The 15660-nt window shown below is 36.8% G+C and overlaps 1 protein-coding gene across 1 annotated transcript; it reads left to right on the top strand.

Annotated features, from left to right (window-relative positions):
• The first annotated feature begins 11109 nt into the window (after positions 1 to 11109).
• Positions 11110 to 11780, top strand: LOC127450417 (GTP-binding protein Rhes-like). Its single transcript, XM_051714525.1, has one exon. The coding sequence runs from the start codon at positions 11184 to 11186 to the stop codon at positions 11778 to 11780; it is 597 nt and encodes a 198-aa protein (XP_051570485.1). The 5' UTR covers positions 11110 to 11183.
• Positions 11781 to 15660: the final 3880 nt, after the last annotated feature.

The following is a 15660-nucleotide window of genomic DNA, read 5'->3' as shown; positions in this document are numbered from 1 at the left end:
GCTCTTTCCCCAGTGATTTCGGTGTAAATGATCAAATATCGATGTATTACAAGTATACAGCACTCGTGTCGAGCTATGTCTGCAAACAGTGCCTGTTTCGTAAATGTTTTTGACCATCGCTGTTGTAATTGACTACACAAAGAAAATGTTTCCAGACAGGAGACCTGAATAACGCAGGGGGCTTCTCTATCAGCGGCTCTTTTTCTCCACTTGCCATTTTCAACTTCACACAACGCTTGCAGAACAGTGATGTCATCAAGTTGACCCATGTGAAACACAGGCGGCGTGTATCCATTTACGGATCTATTCAGGTGCATTGACAGAGGTTGTAACTGTGCGTGTCTAGTTGACGCTTTATTTTCTTCACAAAACCAGATGCTCCAGATGCGTCATTAAACTTGAGGTGAACCGTGGTGCTAATGCTTCCCGAATCGTGGGTGGCGAACTGTACATTTTATTTGTTTTTTAACCGAGAACATTACATCCCTAATATACTGTATATACAGTATATATACACACAACAGTTAGTTCCGGTCCTTGAATCTGATTGGACGAGAGACATTCCATGAGTGCTGATGTCTCACACCATCAGCACTTGGACGCTTCACTGTTTGTATCACTCCGCTTGTGTTCGTGGCATTCAAATTTAAAGTGTAAATGCAGTGCAGATGTGTAAAAGGGCAAGATGTGAGTCTTTTCATTTTTCCTTGTGACATTAAAGATTTTAGCCAGCAGGTGGCGACAAAAGATTTTCATGTGTTATGAGCCAGTTAAGTTGACATACATTGAGTCAGCACACGTAAATCAGCGAGCGATATCATCGGCATAAGTCATCAGCATTGTCTCTCACTCCATGATCGCTCGGCACTACACTACTACAGCTGGGAAATACAGTTCAACTAACAGCTTCAGCATTAGACTTATCACAGCTGAGAGACACAGCAGACGGAGTAATCAAAAACATACTCAAGGTGCATAACTTTTCCCGGAGTTTCTGCATTGGAAGGAGACATCAATATTCAGCATGGCGGAGGAGAGAACAGTTATAGTGATTGACTTTTGCGCACCGGGTTTCTAGGTCCTCTCTCGGATGGCTATTTTTGCACAGAGAAAATAGGATGTATTAAGCTAACGAGTATGGTCCTGAAAACAGGCTTCATTTTCTTTAGGCAAAATATAATTGCGATTTTTTCTTTTATTTTACTTCATTGAGGAAATGTATGTATGTATGAATGTTAAAAACAAAATTATAAGTGACTGACCATAAGTTTGCAGTCACAATTGCAATAAAAAGCAAATCACTTTTGTGCAGTTCAGTGATTTAATTCCATCAATTTATTAATTATTCACATGATCAGCTGTTGCTTGAATCGAAGCATCATATCTATTCAGATACCAAAGCATCTGAATTAACATTTACATTTTATAAGCATCATTAAAATGCAAATTTTGTACAAGCATGCACATTTCAACTGCACGATCAGTACAATTTTCACATTTCCCTGATACAGGTATCCTTAACTACCTAAACAGAAAATTAAACAGGTAGACATAGGAAGTCAACAGAAGGGTATTTCGAGATCTCCTTTAGACTTTTAGATAGGACTCATTCCTCAATGTCCTCTGATCCAATTTATTTAGTCATCTTTTTTTCCCTAAAGAGTATTTGATAAAAAAAATAGATTGATTTTATATTACGCAGGAGTCTTAGACTTTGTTAGAAACAAAAGACAGCTGTTTGAATTATCTGTCCATCCCAAATGAAATGATTTGATCACTATTTAAATAGTGTCTTTTATTTCCTAATAAATGAATGAATTCAAATAATTATCATACAATAAAAGTCAATGACGTCTGCTCTGATTGCAATCCAAGAGCATTTGAATAATTTTGATGGAGTTAACTGCGTTACATTTTAAAATTAGTAATTTTTCATTATATGTATCAAAACAAAAACAATGCAATGAGTAATAATAAAGTAATAAGTTTAGATTACTTTAAAAGTATAAGATAACAGAACTAATTACTATTTTACTTGTGTAATTTGTAATAAGTACCGAATAACATTTCAGAAGTAATCTACCCAACACTGACAACACAAATATTAAATGCAACTAATAAAAGCAAAACACATTTGTTTTAAACAGAGTTGAAAACATGTGAAGACATGAATCAAGACAGGTCAAAGAACAATTTCTTTCTCCTCTCCAGATCTTTCACAGTATAGTTATGGGATTACATTTGTGTCAATTGTTTTGAACCTAACTTTTCAAGAAGCAAATAAAAATATTAACTGATTATTTTAAACACTGCTTCAAATGTGGCTTCTGCAAAACCAGCTGAATTATTGATTTTAAAGTTTGAATGAATTTATCTTGATTAAAATTGTTATAAAAATCAAATCACTTTATTAGTGCAGTCCCACCAACATTGCATCTCTTACTATAATATACAAGATATACAGAATACACAACACTCACTGAATAACATGTACACATAATACACAATATCCATATTACATAATACACACATTGTTCACAATAGACAGAGAACAAAACACATTGTACATAAAATAAAACACATATTGCCTTTTAATGCATTACACCATTTAAAATGTAACATTCACGTGGACACCAACGCGTTAGAGTCTTGTTTCTTTTCATTTATTCAGTATTCCTGTAGTCAAGTCAAATTTTATTTGTTGAGCACGTTAAAAACAACCGAAGTTGACCAGAGTGCTGTACAGTATAATATACAGGGCAATAAAAGCAAACAAATAATGGCCAAGTTAAAAAAAGAAGGAAAACACACAAGCCAATGTATCAAGGTAAGTTAAAAGCCAATGAAAAGAGGTGGGTTTTTAACCTAGACTTAAAAACAGGTAGAGTGGGAGCAGTTCTGATATCAGCTGGCAGACTGTTCCAGAGCTTTGGGCCAGCAAAGTCTCGATCACCTCTATGCTTTTAACTAGATCTGGGAACGTAGAGTAATCCACGGTCCCTAGATCTTAGGGAGCGAGTAGGCATGTGGGGATGCAGCCAATTTGAAAGGTAAATAGGCACTTGGTTTATTAGAGATTTGTAAACAAATAGTAAAATGTTAAAATCTATTCTGTATCTGACAGGCAGCCAGTGTAGTGAGATTAAACTTGGGGTGATGTGCTCATACTTGCGTCTGTTCATTAAGAATCTGGCTGCAGAATTTTGGACCGATTGGAGACGTTTGAGGGCAGATTGATTGATTCCAATGTAAAGGGAATTGCAGTAGTCTAAACGAGATGAGATGAATGCATGAATTACTTTTTCCAGGTTTCTCATAGAGAGAAAAGTTTTGACTCTGGCTAATAATCGTAAGTGGAAGAAACCTGACTTAATCAAGGCATTAATTTGTTTGTCAAATTTAAGTTTGTTATCGAATAAGAAGCCAAAGTTCCTAGAACATGATGGATTAAAAGGCTCAAGAATACCTAACTCGATGTTGCATGAGTGATTACTGCCGTTAGGTACATTTCAATGTCTAGTATAATTTAATTAATCGGGAATAACCATATATCATTTGAAATGTCTTAACTTCAATCATTAGTAATAGACCACTGTATTACAATTGAAATCACATAGCTAAAAAATTGCATAATCAAGCTAGAGAATTATCATTCATGTTCATTTTCAGGCATCAGTTGACAATACGAGTTTATCACCCAGAAAACTCACCTGTGTCTGGTCTAGAGATTAAGTTCCATATTCTTTTTCTAATTCTTTTTTTAAGCCAACAAATACACTATTATAATTTTTCTATATCTTCAAGTGGTCTCAAGTATATTTATAAGCATAAAGGATGTTAATATAAGAAACGCCAAGCAACTGTAGCCTGAATTTGAAATGGAATATGCCTGATGCAAGGGTCTTTCCTAGTGATGTACTGTATCTGTAACATAAACCGTTTCCTTTCCAAGTATGCATTCTATAGTATGTGGTACTGAGTGCAATATCAGGCATTAACATTTATTTGTTGGAATGCTAGTCAGAGACTATTAAAGTAAGGTGTAGACTAATACTGTAATTGCTTGTGTACTTGTGAATTGTGTTTGTTTGAATCTAGAACTCAAAACAAATTTAGTAGAACATAGTCTGCATAATATCAAAGTATAATAGTGTCTGGAGCTCCAGGCCTTTCAAATGTGATGTCAAGGGATTCATTAATCCATGCAGAATAGCAAGATTCTTGTCTGATAATGGGCAATGGATCTCTGGGACCACCACTCCATCCTCTGGGTCATCAGAATTTTGTTTGTGAAAAACTGTTAAATTAAAAGGGAAAGAGATTATAGTAAAACATATATATACATCCGTCTGGGGACCCTCGGCTGCACCCCTCCCCGTGGCCAAACATCCAACAAGTACCAGAGCAAACATCCAACGTGGAGCTTGAGCCCCCTGGATGTGCAGTTGAACAGGGGGTTTGACGAAAAATGCAGTCGGGAGAAGGCCCCTCCTGGATGATGGAGGTACATCCAGCCGGGGACCCTCGGCCACGCCCCCCCAGCGGCTGAACGTCCAACACGGACCCCGGCAAGGGATGGACCGATCAGTGGGAAAGTGACCCTCAGACAGTGTGCGTTCAAAGTATCGATGATCAATATGTCCTGCATTTCACATTAGATCTCACAGCTAGCTGCTTTCATCATCGATGCACGAGCCAATTGATCCAACACTAAGAGTTGTACTCTTTGACTTTGAGGTTATTATATATATATATATATATATATATATATATATATATATATATATATATATATATATATATATATATATATATATATATATATACATGTATATATGGGGGGGGGGGGGGTGGTTACTAAAGTCTACAGTATTACTATGGTAAAAGCACGCAAAACTATTTCAGAAAAAAATCCCTCTCTGTCATCTATAGGACTCATACTAACTCTCCGACTGAAGAGCAATAACTTTTATTTATTTATTAACTTTTCTTAATTATACCGACTGCCTCGAGTGTCCTGCTGATGATGATTAAGGCATTCGCCCATGTTGCTCCTCAAAATTTATCGCGACAATATAGTCGTAGGAACAAATACTGATAAAATACAAAACCAAAAGCCTAAATATATCACTAAACACGAATTAATTATGAACTATAACAGATTCTCGCACTTTTACACGCAAACCCCGAACCAGAGCCCCTTCTAGGTCAACCCTTCTTCCAGGTCAAAGAGTTGTCACTCAGAATCTCACAAGCCAATGAGAACTCCTATTTGTTAGCCCCGCCCACACGAGATTATTGTGTCAGAACTACGAATGAAAACTCCGGGGGCCGGTTGTCCCAGCTATACATAAGTTACAACTTAGCCTAGTTGTGGCGTAAATGGGCTCTAAGTCACAATTTACGCTCTACTAAATATTTGAGTGTTGCACCATTAAACTTAGGTAGGACGTAACCCTACGTATAAACTAAATATTTACAGAAGACTCCGACTAGAAGTAACGGATATTTAATGACATCAGTGAGCTCATGTTTTGGTTGACAGGCTTCAGTCCAGTTGCTATATATGATGATGTTGGCATTTACACTTGTTTACATCTACGGGTGAAACATTTTGTAAATAAAAGTACTACTTTAGTATGAAACCGATCTAACGGTGCACTTTCCTGTGTACGCCATCCGGTGTCATGTTTCAACATATACAAAATAGATATTAAAATGAATAAATGTCTATTTTTCCATCCTGTTGTATTATTATTTATTTATTTATTGTCCCTTATTAATTTTAGATACAGTTATTGAATATTGTTATTTACATGGGCTAAATGAAATTTGTTTTATTACGTATCGTATTTTGATGGGGATATAATTTATTACAGCTGACTGTTACGTGAGCAAACAAGGTTTGAACATCAACTGTAACATGATCAAAATTACATTTTTAACTGCTTTTTAACCCTTCTGTGTACAAATTTGATGGCTGTTTATTGGATCAATACAAGTAAACATCATATTATGTGACTACGCATTACTTTACGGAGAGCTTATGACCTACTAGTTAAGTCTTGCCTTAAGAACAGGTGGTGCAACCGAATTAAGCACTGACTTAATTACAAACTAACTAGTAGTTACTAAGCCCTTAGTGTGAACTTTACGTCCCAACTTAAGTGAGACCTTACGCACAGCTGGTGCAACCCTACCTGGGAGCGTGAATGAAAACTTTGGAATTGTGACTGAAAACACGAGAAGCGCATTCGTATGTCCTGATCAGTGAATGCAAGCAGAGAATTTCATTAACAAAGTATGCAGTTTATTTGAAGACTGTGTAAATTTTGCTTTTGAATATATATTTTTTTCAGTTTCAGATTGTTTTTATTCACTCTCAGTTTATATTTGTATTCGTTTCTTGAAAAGTTACATTTGAAACAATTGGCACAAAAGTATTCCCATATATAGTAAGACAGCATATTATAGTGGCCTGAATGGAGCCTGAATGAAATGACTTTCAATGATATTACATACAGCTGAAGGATCTGAGACTGAAAACATGAAAGAACCAAGAGGTCGAATGTACGAGCAGATCAGTGAGAAGTCCATCCAAAAAAAATCAATCAGTTAACAGGGCTCTGCAAATTTTGAACATTTCACTAACATTTGTGAATGCAAGTGAGAATTACTGTGTACGAATGTGGAGAATGATATGGCCGCACAAGTGCGAGCAACTTTTAACACCCAATCAAAACGATTGCATCTAACCTTACTCAGTATGTAATCTCATAAAACCTATCAAGAGCATGACCATATCATGTCACCCCAAAATCAAAAGAAATAAGAAATTGTATTTTGCTTAGAAAAAACGCAGCCTATTTTTATGATCATTAAAAATGTTTGCATTGTGACATGATTTTCATGTCAATTACCCTAGTTTTTAAGACATATTTTTTACATGAAGTGGTCTTTTGATCTGCCACTCTGGGTATTCCTCAATTAATGTGTCTTCTATCATAAGAATTGACTTTTTTAACATTTAGTTGAATATATATATTTTTTTTATATAAGAGACTTTGCATCGCTGCCCCTAGAATGCATGCAGTTTGTGGGTCCTGTTTACCCCATTTGTGTTTCCTAAGGTATTCATTGCATTTAACACTGTGATTATTTGTGTAATACACTGATTATTTTCAGTTTCCATTTGTTATGTAATTGTTAAATACCATATTCACATTCATATGTATGTATAGTATGCAAGTTGTCATTAAGCTGATGCTTTTATCCAAAGTCCTTGACATTATACCCATTACAGGGACAGTCCTCTTGGAGTAACCTGAAGTTAGATGACTAGTTCACAATCCAAAGTCCAAAACTCCTACATGTGTCTGAAACTCCTCAGTTCTGAATAAAAGATATATCAACTATTTTAAAATGTGAATTTCTAATAAAATTATCATTTGAGTTAATTTTCCTTGAAAAAATAAGTCGTTTTTTATAAAGAAGAAGCATATAGACTTCACCTGGGTCTTTTCTGACCCACATCTGCATTTAAGGGGGGTGAGGTCACATTTGCATTCTAGGGTTAAGCAAATTTTCAACCTTAATGCTCATTGGCTCTTTGACATGTCAGCCATTCATGAAACAGTCTATTGAGAGACATGTGCCACTTCTAAACTACTAATCACACCCCTAATCTGAACTACTGATGCTGTGCTTCTGCTTGGCTTATTGGATCAGATTTGTTAGGAAGAAATTGTGACAAATGGCATTTTTAAACACAATCTTTTACATGAAATCCGATGCGCGCGCACACACACACACACACACACAAACTGTACTTCCTCCACCTAAAATCCAACAGTAATTGCATTTCCTGAGACTGACAAAACAGTAATCTCTTGTATATCAGCGTCATGATATGATGTGCATTATAGAAAAGGATGCTGTTTTAATGGATGCCAACAGGGTGCTTTTCACAAAACCTGTCAAGAAAATGCTTTTAAAAAAGGCTTCACTTTCTATAAGCAAAAGATAATTTATTTATTTTTATTTTCATTTTGATGTAAAATATATCCAAGATGTTTTCTTATATGCAACTTCTGCTGCATGCCTTTTATAAATTTAGATGAGGTAAAATATAACATTAATTAATTGCGATTCAAGTATTTTTTTTACAGGAGTTGGATAATAACTAATACTCTAGCTGCAGTGACCAGGGGCGTCATGCATCTATTTTTTTTTTTTTTTGAGGGGGCACCAGGGTCAGCAACCGCAACCCTAATCCAAACGAAACCCCCACCCCCCCCTTACTGTAAATCACGGGAAACACTATCACTTTTTTTTTATAACTATTACATTTGCAGCTGTTTGTCAATAAATGTCTATCTGTATTGGATACATTTGGTTACATTTTATGAGTTAGCGTGCATGTCTGACATCTTTAGGCTGTTTTACATCACTATTTTGCAATCTTGCCACCTTTTTTTTTTTTTGCAAGCGCTTTCCATACACGAGAGGTGGTGCAAAAGGCACCAGCACAAACGCAACGATGCCCACGACTGCTTCAGCTCAATAGAGAGTGAAAACATGTAACTGAATGAGGCAATCCTGTAAATATTGTATTCCATGTTCAGTGTAAATGATAACTAATAAAACTAAGAAAAGTAACTAAATAAAATGGTTCGCATTTCTGTAAGAGTGTTGTGTTATTTCTCCATAACTTGTTTTAACCACAAATATGGTCTTAAGTGTCTTAAATATGGACACACTATGCATATAGGGTTTTTTTTGTTGTTGTTGCTTCTTTTATAGCAAACACTTCAAATATACAACAAACATGGCACCAGAACATTATGACAAACATCTCAACTAAGCTGAGCAGACAACAACATAATGGTAAAGGAGAAATTATGTCTCCTACATAATAGGAGAAAAGGGGCTCTATTTTCTTGAGGTTAATGAAGTGGCACAAAGCACAATTTTATATTTTCCTGAGAAAGGTCATTGTGCTAATACTTTGAAAATCATGTCTTCAGCACAAAGTTTAAATTAAGTTCCTGCATTTGCAGTTTGGAGATTCCACCATCAGGTGGTGATAATATTCATGTTCACACTCTGAAAGTATAGTGGAACATGAAATTTTGTCCCTGACGATCAGAGTTGTAGCCATCTTAAATGAAACAATAATGTATGAGATTTGTGTTAAACTATAAATAGGTCATGGTTTATTTTTCAGTTATTATTATGTTTAAATTCACAATTGTATTTTTCCACCTGTTGTCATAGAGTGATTTTTAAGTCACTCCAAAAGAGGCCGAAGAAGGAGAGGCCAAAATGTTTTTGAATTGGTATGATTTTTTGAACACTTTGTTATTTAGATTATATTTTCGTTTCGTTTGAAGCGTAATTTCAATGTAGAAATATTTTTGGTTTCATTTTTTCGGTTTTTCACTAAATTTAATATTTCAAAAATCAAAATCGACTGTTAGAAGTGAAGTGCGTGCCGATATAATAACTTTTAATAGGCTACTAGCCATGGTTTGTATGTCAATAGATGCAAATGATTAATAATACTTACATTCCTCATAATTTAATGAGCGTGCATCCAAATTCTGACAAGCATCACATTTTCTATGTGTATAAAAGTAGTGTAACACTGACAGTCATCATGCAATTACTAATATACTCAGTGTCTGTGTTTCCCATGACAGTCCCAAACAGTACGTACTATAGGCTTATATAGGGAGTAGGGAGCAATTGATCAGACTGTTTGGGAACTAACTAAAAGTGAAATGCCAGCTGATTAAAGTCGTGTGTCTGATTGGTCAATGACACATTTTTTTTTTATCCTGTGCAGTGTGTGTAGTAAGCAGTCATGAAACAAAGCGGTTCATGTCTCGTTAACACAAGTGCTGCTGTTTCAACCCATTCAGCCACCCACGCCGCCTTCTTCCATTTAAAATACAGAACATGCGGCTACAGAGGAACCATGTAAAACTGCTTTTCATTCGTTTTATCATGACTGAAAAGGACAGGATTCACACTGAAATACGATAAGCTTCTGCTTTCTTTAAACATTAAGAAAAGAGAGTGTAAAGACGCCGCAAAACCTGTCAAATGCATTTCAGCACTAAAGTAAATGAACAGTGACCAATCAGAAGAAAACATAAACATATTCTACATTAGGCTATAAAAAAACTGATTGACTGTTCCACAGAGATCAGACATAGTTGGCAAATGTTAACTACACTGAAGCTGATGCAAAAAATTAGTTTGTTTTTATCATAACACCGCGCTTTCCCATGGTGCTTGACCTTCCCCCGTGAACGCGATCTCCGAACCAGCACTGGATGCTGCGTATAGCGGAACATGTGACTCGTCTGGATTTTAAATTACAAAATTTAAACATGTGAATAAAGATTTGTGCCTCAGGCATGTTTTGTACATGCAATAACCATTTAATTTAATTATAGAAGATACCATAAAAATACATTTTTTGAAGTTCAAATAAACCATTAAAAATCCTCTTGGCTCAAAAAAACTGAGGGGGCACTTGCCCCTCACTCTGAATGGGCATGCCACCTTTGGCAGTGACATATAAATACTTTATATTGTGCATGCAAAAGTGCTCATTTCTATTTCAAGGATTGTCCTTGAAATAGACAATGTCAATACATGTCTTTTATGGTAATACCTAACTTTTTTTGGTAACAATGAGAGATGATGGTTTGTCTTTTTACCAAAGATGTGTATCCTGCTGCCAATACTCCTTGCCTCTACACAAAGGATGACTGATGCATCTGAACCACAGAACACCTCTGACACTTCTCCACCACATCACGTCTTCTTTCAAGAATAAGAGATTCTAACTCATTTGCATGCTTCCCTTTCATTGGTTTGTAGATGCTGCAGCAAGCTGACTGGATGAGAGCTGAAGGGGGCACGGAGCCTCTTTAATTGAGAAAATCCATAAATAAGACATGAGAACACACAAGACACAGATGCAGCTGCAACAGCTCACCATTCAACACCGCATCTGCTCTGAGACTGCAACAAAAACAGATCCAGCATATTTAGAAGTTTGTAGTCTTTGCAGGGAGCTGCACAGGAATTAGGCAGTCATAAAACTTCAAGAAAGCTTGTGCTTCAAGCTTCAAGAATTCTCCAAGAAAAAGCAGCTGGGATTTCTAAGCATGTCTCTAGAGGTTAAGGAAAAGACGGGTGTGTTTGGTGTTATGGGTGCTGCAGGTGTGGGATACGACAGCTTCAAACCCAAAAATCGGCGCACGGTGGAGGAGCTCCACAGCAAGGAATACGAGGTAGCCGGAGTCAAAGTGACCGTTCACATCATGGACACAAGCGGTAGTTATTCGTTCCCAGCCATGCGAAAGCTCTCCATCCAGAACGGAGATGCCTTCACCCTGGTCTTCTCTGTAGATGACCCTGAATCGCTAGAAGCCATCAAAAGCTTGCGTGAGGAGATCCTAGAGGTCAAGGAGGACAAGTTCACACCCATCGTGGTGGTGGGCAACAAGAAAGACAAACTGCACAAACGCAGGGTGTCTGCCAATGATGTTCTAGCAGTGGTCGAGCTGGACTGGAACAACTGCTTCCTAGAGGCCTCAGCAAAAGAAAACGAAAACGTGATGGAGGTTTTCAGGGAGCTGCTCCAGCAAGCCAACCTACCTAGTCACCTGAGTCCAGCCTTGCGACATCGCAGAGAGACCTTTCCCAAGGACATGAGAGTATGGCCGCCCATGAACAAGATCAACAGTTGCTCTGCCTCCTGAATCCAGCAAGAAAAAGATGACAGTTGGGGTTGAGTCACTTCTCAACACTAAAGTTGAGATCATGAGAACGGCGTCGCAAACTACCTGTAATCATGTTCCTCCCCAGTGACGAAGGGAAAAGGACAGAGATTACTGGCAAAAGTGAAAAGGATCGAGAGACACAGAGTTTGTTATTGCAATTGCATTTGTACAGACACTCTTGAATGTTTTAACAGTGGTATAGAGTTCCTGAAGTTCAGTTGTGTGTTGTGTAAAGAGCTACTACAATATTCAATTGTGTATATGTCTAGGTATTCGGACCACTTTGTACTAATATTGTAATGGCGTAGCACTCATTTCTATTCACAAAATCACAAAGATTACAAAAAAATGACATTGCATTCATTGGTTTACAAACCATTGCACCAAGTACAGTATAAAGCCACTGTGTTAATTTTTCACTATTTTCTGAAACTGCTTGGCACTGAGCACATGCACTTTAACCATGTCGAAAACATGTAATTCATTCCACTGATGTATTTATTTTTTATCTTATTCAATAGGCACATCAAAGACTTTTTGACAGCAATTGAAAAATAGAAATTTGGGTAACATAAAAGCTCAGTGGAATAGATCAATTAATTGTTTACTCATTCTTTGCATAGATTCACAAGAGTTTGTGATGTACACTACCATTCAAATGTTTGGACACAGTTGCTCATTCTTCATTCTTACCACATTTTAGAATAATAGCCAGAGGGGAACTGGCTCCTCCAGCTGACTCTGCTTTCACCCGAGGGTTTTTCGCCACTTACTAACATGGGGTTTTTGTTCTTTGACACAGTCACCTTTAGTTTGCACACTGGGGGCCTAAGGACAACAAAAAAATATTTAAAGGGCAAGATATTCCATTTTTAATGAAGCTATACACATGGCACTTTAAGACATTACCATTACAGAATTATTTTCTGTAAAGCTGCTTTGAAATGATCTGTATTGTGAAAACTGCTTTGACTAATAGTAAATTCATCAAAATTATTAAATAAAAAAGAAACAAAATCGAAGCATGGGAATTGTGTTGTGACTAAAAAAGCTAAACAAATCAAAACGATCTTGTGTTTCAGCTTCTCCAAAGTTGGCACCCTTTGTCTAGATTACTGCTCTGCATTTTCTCAACCAACTTCGTGAAGTGCTGAGATGCTTTTTAAACAGTACTGTTTAAATGTTTTCCCATGTATGCTGGACACTTGTTGGCTGCATTTCCTTCACTATCTCCTCCATTTTAAATTAAAATGTTGTACAGAAATTCATACGTAAGCATTATTTATATTTGTCTAAAAAATTGACAGATTTCAAGCTCATGAATTTAGATTATGAATTTTGTTCTGCATAATTTTCAGCATCAGTCCTTAAATCCAGAGATATTCATTCCTGTATACAGTATAAAGGTTTTCAAGGCAGCCACCAAAAATCAAGAGGCTCCCGCAGTGATACTCCCGCAACTATGCAGTGAGCATACTAAAGGAACTGTCCAATATTGCCCCCTTGTAGTGAATCAACAGGAGTAAAGCAGGGGTCGGCAACCTATGGCACACCAGCAATGGCGAGAGATTTTATATGTATAAATTCGGCACCTGCGTTCATGATCACGCAACGTGTTTTCATCAGCTGAAATGGGAGACTAAACAAAAAGTAAAAATGTGACGAGACTGCAGTATACCCAACAGACTCGTGCAGCGCGTGCAAGCCATTTGCGAATCACGAGCCGGCAGCGCTTCACTTTCTGTTAATCACACGAGTAAACGCGCCCGCTTTGCTTCGGTCAGACTGTGCAGATTACAGCCTACATTCCGTGTTTCATTTGTTTCTTTTTGCTTTCAGAACAACTCGTGATGTAATAAGAAAAACACCACTATTAATCCTTGAGATTTCCAACCCAGCATACAGGTACACCGTCCTTAAACCATAGTCACACTCAAAATTACATTAAACGATTAAAAGAGAAAACAAACCCACATCGAGGGGTTCTATTCAAAATATAAATTAAACCTGGAAATAAAGTTTGAGGATTTTTCAGGTGTGATTCACCAAAAAGGGCTAAATAGTTGATCGGCTTGTGATGCGAGCGCGAGTCATTGGTTCTCATCACATTTTAATGGTGTTTAGTCTCCCATTCAGCTGATGAAAACACGCTGTGATCATGAGGAAGGATTACATCAAGATGTAGATTGGAATGCAGGTGCGGAAAACTTCACAGAAATAAAATATTTTTTTGCTCCTCTCTCACTATTGCTTGTGTGCTAGTGATTACATGATTACAATGACATAATATAAGAAATATTTAAGATTCCACATAATTTTGTGATCAGTAATCAAATAAGCAAATTTGTGACATTAACTGTGTGTACTCATTTTGTACAAAAGGACAGGTTTTCCTTCATTAAAGCACTTTCACAAGATGCTCTGTGAAAATTCACATGCAAGATTTTTCACATGCGGGTTTTGCACAAATTTTTCACTGCGTCGGCACAGCCATTGACCAGGAAAAAAATAAAATGGCATTCCATGTCAAAAAGGTTGCTGACCCCTGTTCTAACTTCATGCTTTGTGTGTAATAAACTCTAATTGTCCTGAACAATAAAGAAACAGAAATGTGTGGTGTGTACAACAAAAGCTTATTGTCCTCTCATATGGCCGAACAGGATCTAAGTTAGTTCCTTAAACATACCTCACACTGAATGGTCTTTTAAATGAAAATGTGGCCTGTTTTATGCAACGAGACTGTAACAATAGGCTCATACTAACAGCATTTCTGCTGCGTAACATAGCTGCGGCTCTGCACAGAATATTTCCATTAATGGCAATAATATATAAACTGGTAATTGAGATTGGGCTTTTGAGAATTATTTAAAACTTGATCATCATGAAGTCAGATTTACATAAAGGATATTACAAATGGTAATTAATCAACACTGAACAGAACCCATCTTTCACATTGCAGAAGGGTTTTTCATCAACTTTGTTCAATTTAAAGGGATAGTTCACCTAAAAATGAAAATTCTCTCATTATTTACTTACCCTCGTGATATCCCAGATGTGTATGACTTCCTTTCTTCATCAGAACACATTTGAAGAAAAATAGACACATATCTTAGCTCAGTAGGCCCTTAAAATGCAAGTGGATGGTGATCAGTCTTTTGAAGCTCTAAAAACACAGACAGTCAGAATAAACGTCATCAATACGACTCCAGCTGTTAAATGAATGTCTTCCAAATCGACATGATCACTTTTGGTGTGAAAAAGATAGATTTTTAAGTACTCTAAATCATCCTTCCGGTCGGCAGCGGTTCGCACGTGTGACATAATCACACTGGCATTTGAAACATGTGAGAACTGACACACGTGCATCATAGCCAGAAGAACAGCGCTGTTTACAAGTGAGGAGGAACGCTGTACAGAAGTTTGGTTGGTTTTGATTTAGATCTGTATTTGTTTCTGTTTCTTTACTCACAATGGTGCATTTGTGTGCTTATCCTGGATGTCTCAACTGAGAGGAAAGGTTAGATTACGGCCGTAACATGACAACGTGAATATGTCAAACAAGATATCTCCACCCTCTCGTGAAGCTTACCGGAAGCATTGAATTATAGTTAAAAGTACTTAAATATTGATCTTTTTCACACCATAAGCAATCGTATAATGTAAGAAGACATTAATTTAACTGCTGGTGTCAAAAGGATGACGTTTATGCTGACTGTCTGTGATTTTTGGAGCTTCAAAAGAGAAATCTCCATTCACTTGCATTTTAAGGACCTACTGATATAAGATATTTTTCTAATTTTCTTCAAATGTGTTCTGCTGAAGAAAGAAAGTCATACACACCTGGGATATCATGAGGGTG

This window comes from Myxocyprinus asiaticus, chromosome 13 (genome assembly GCF_019703515.2).
Source record: "Myxocyprinus asiaticus isolate MX2 ecotype Aquarium Trade chromosome 13, UBuf_Myxa_2, whole genome shotgun sequence".
In the NCBI taxonomy this organism is placed as follows: domain Eukaryota; kingdom Metazoa; phylum Chordata; class Actinopteri; order Cypriniformes; family Catostomidae; genus Myxocyprinus; species Myxocyprinus asiaticus.
This window is presented reverse-complemented; position numbering and strand designations above follow the sequence as displayed.

Coding starts and splice junctions, on each gene's coding strand:
- LOC127450417 (XM_051714525.1), top strand. CDS start 11,184: ATGTCTCTAGAGGTTAAGGAAAAGACGGGTGTGTTTGGTGTTATGGGT.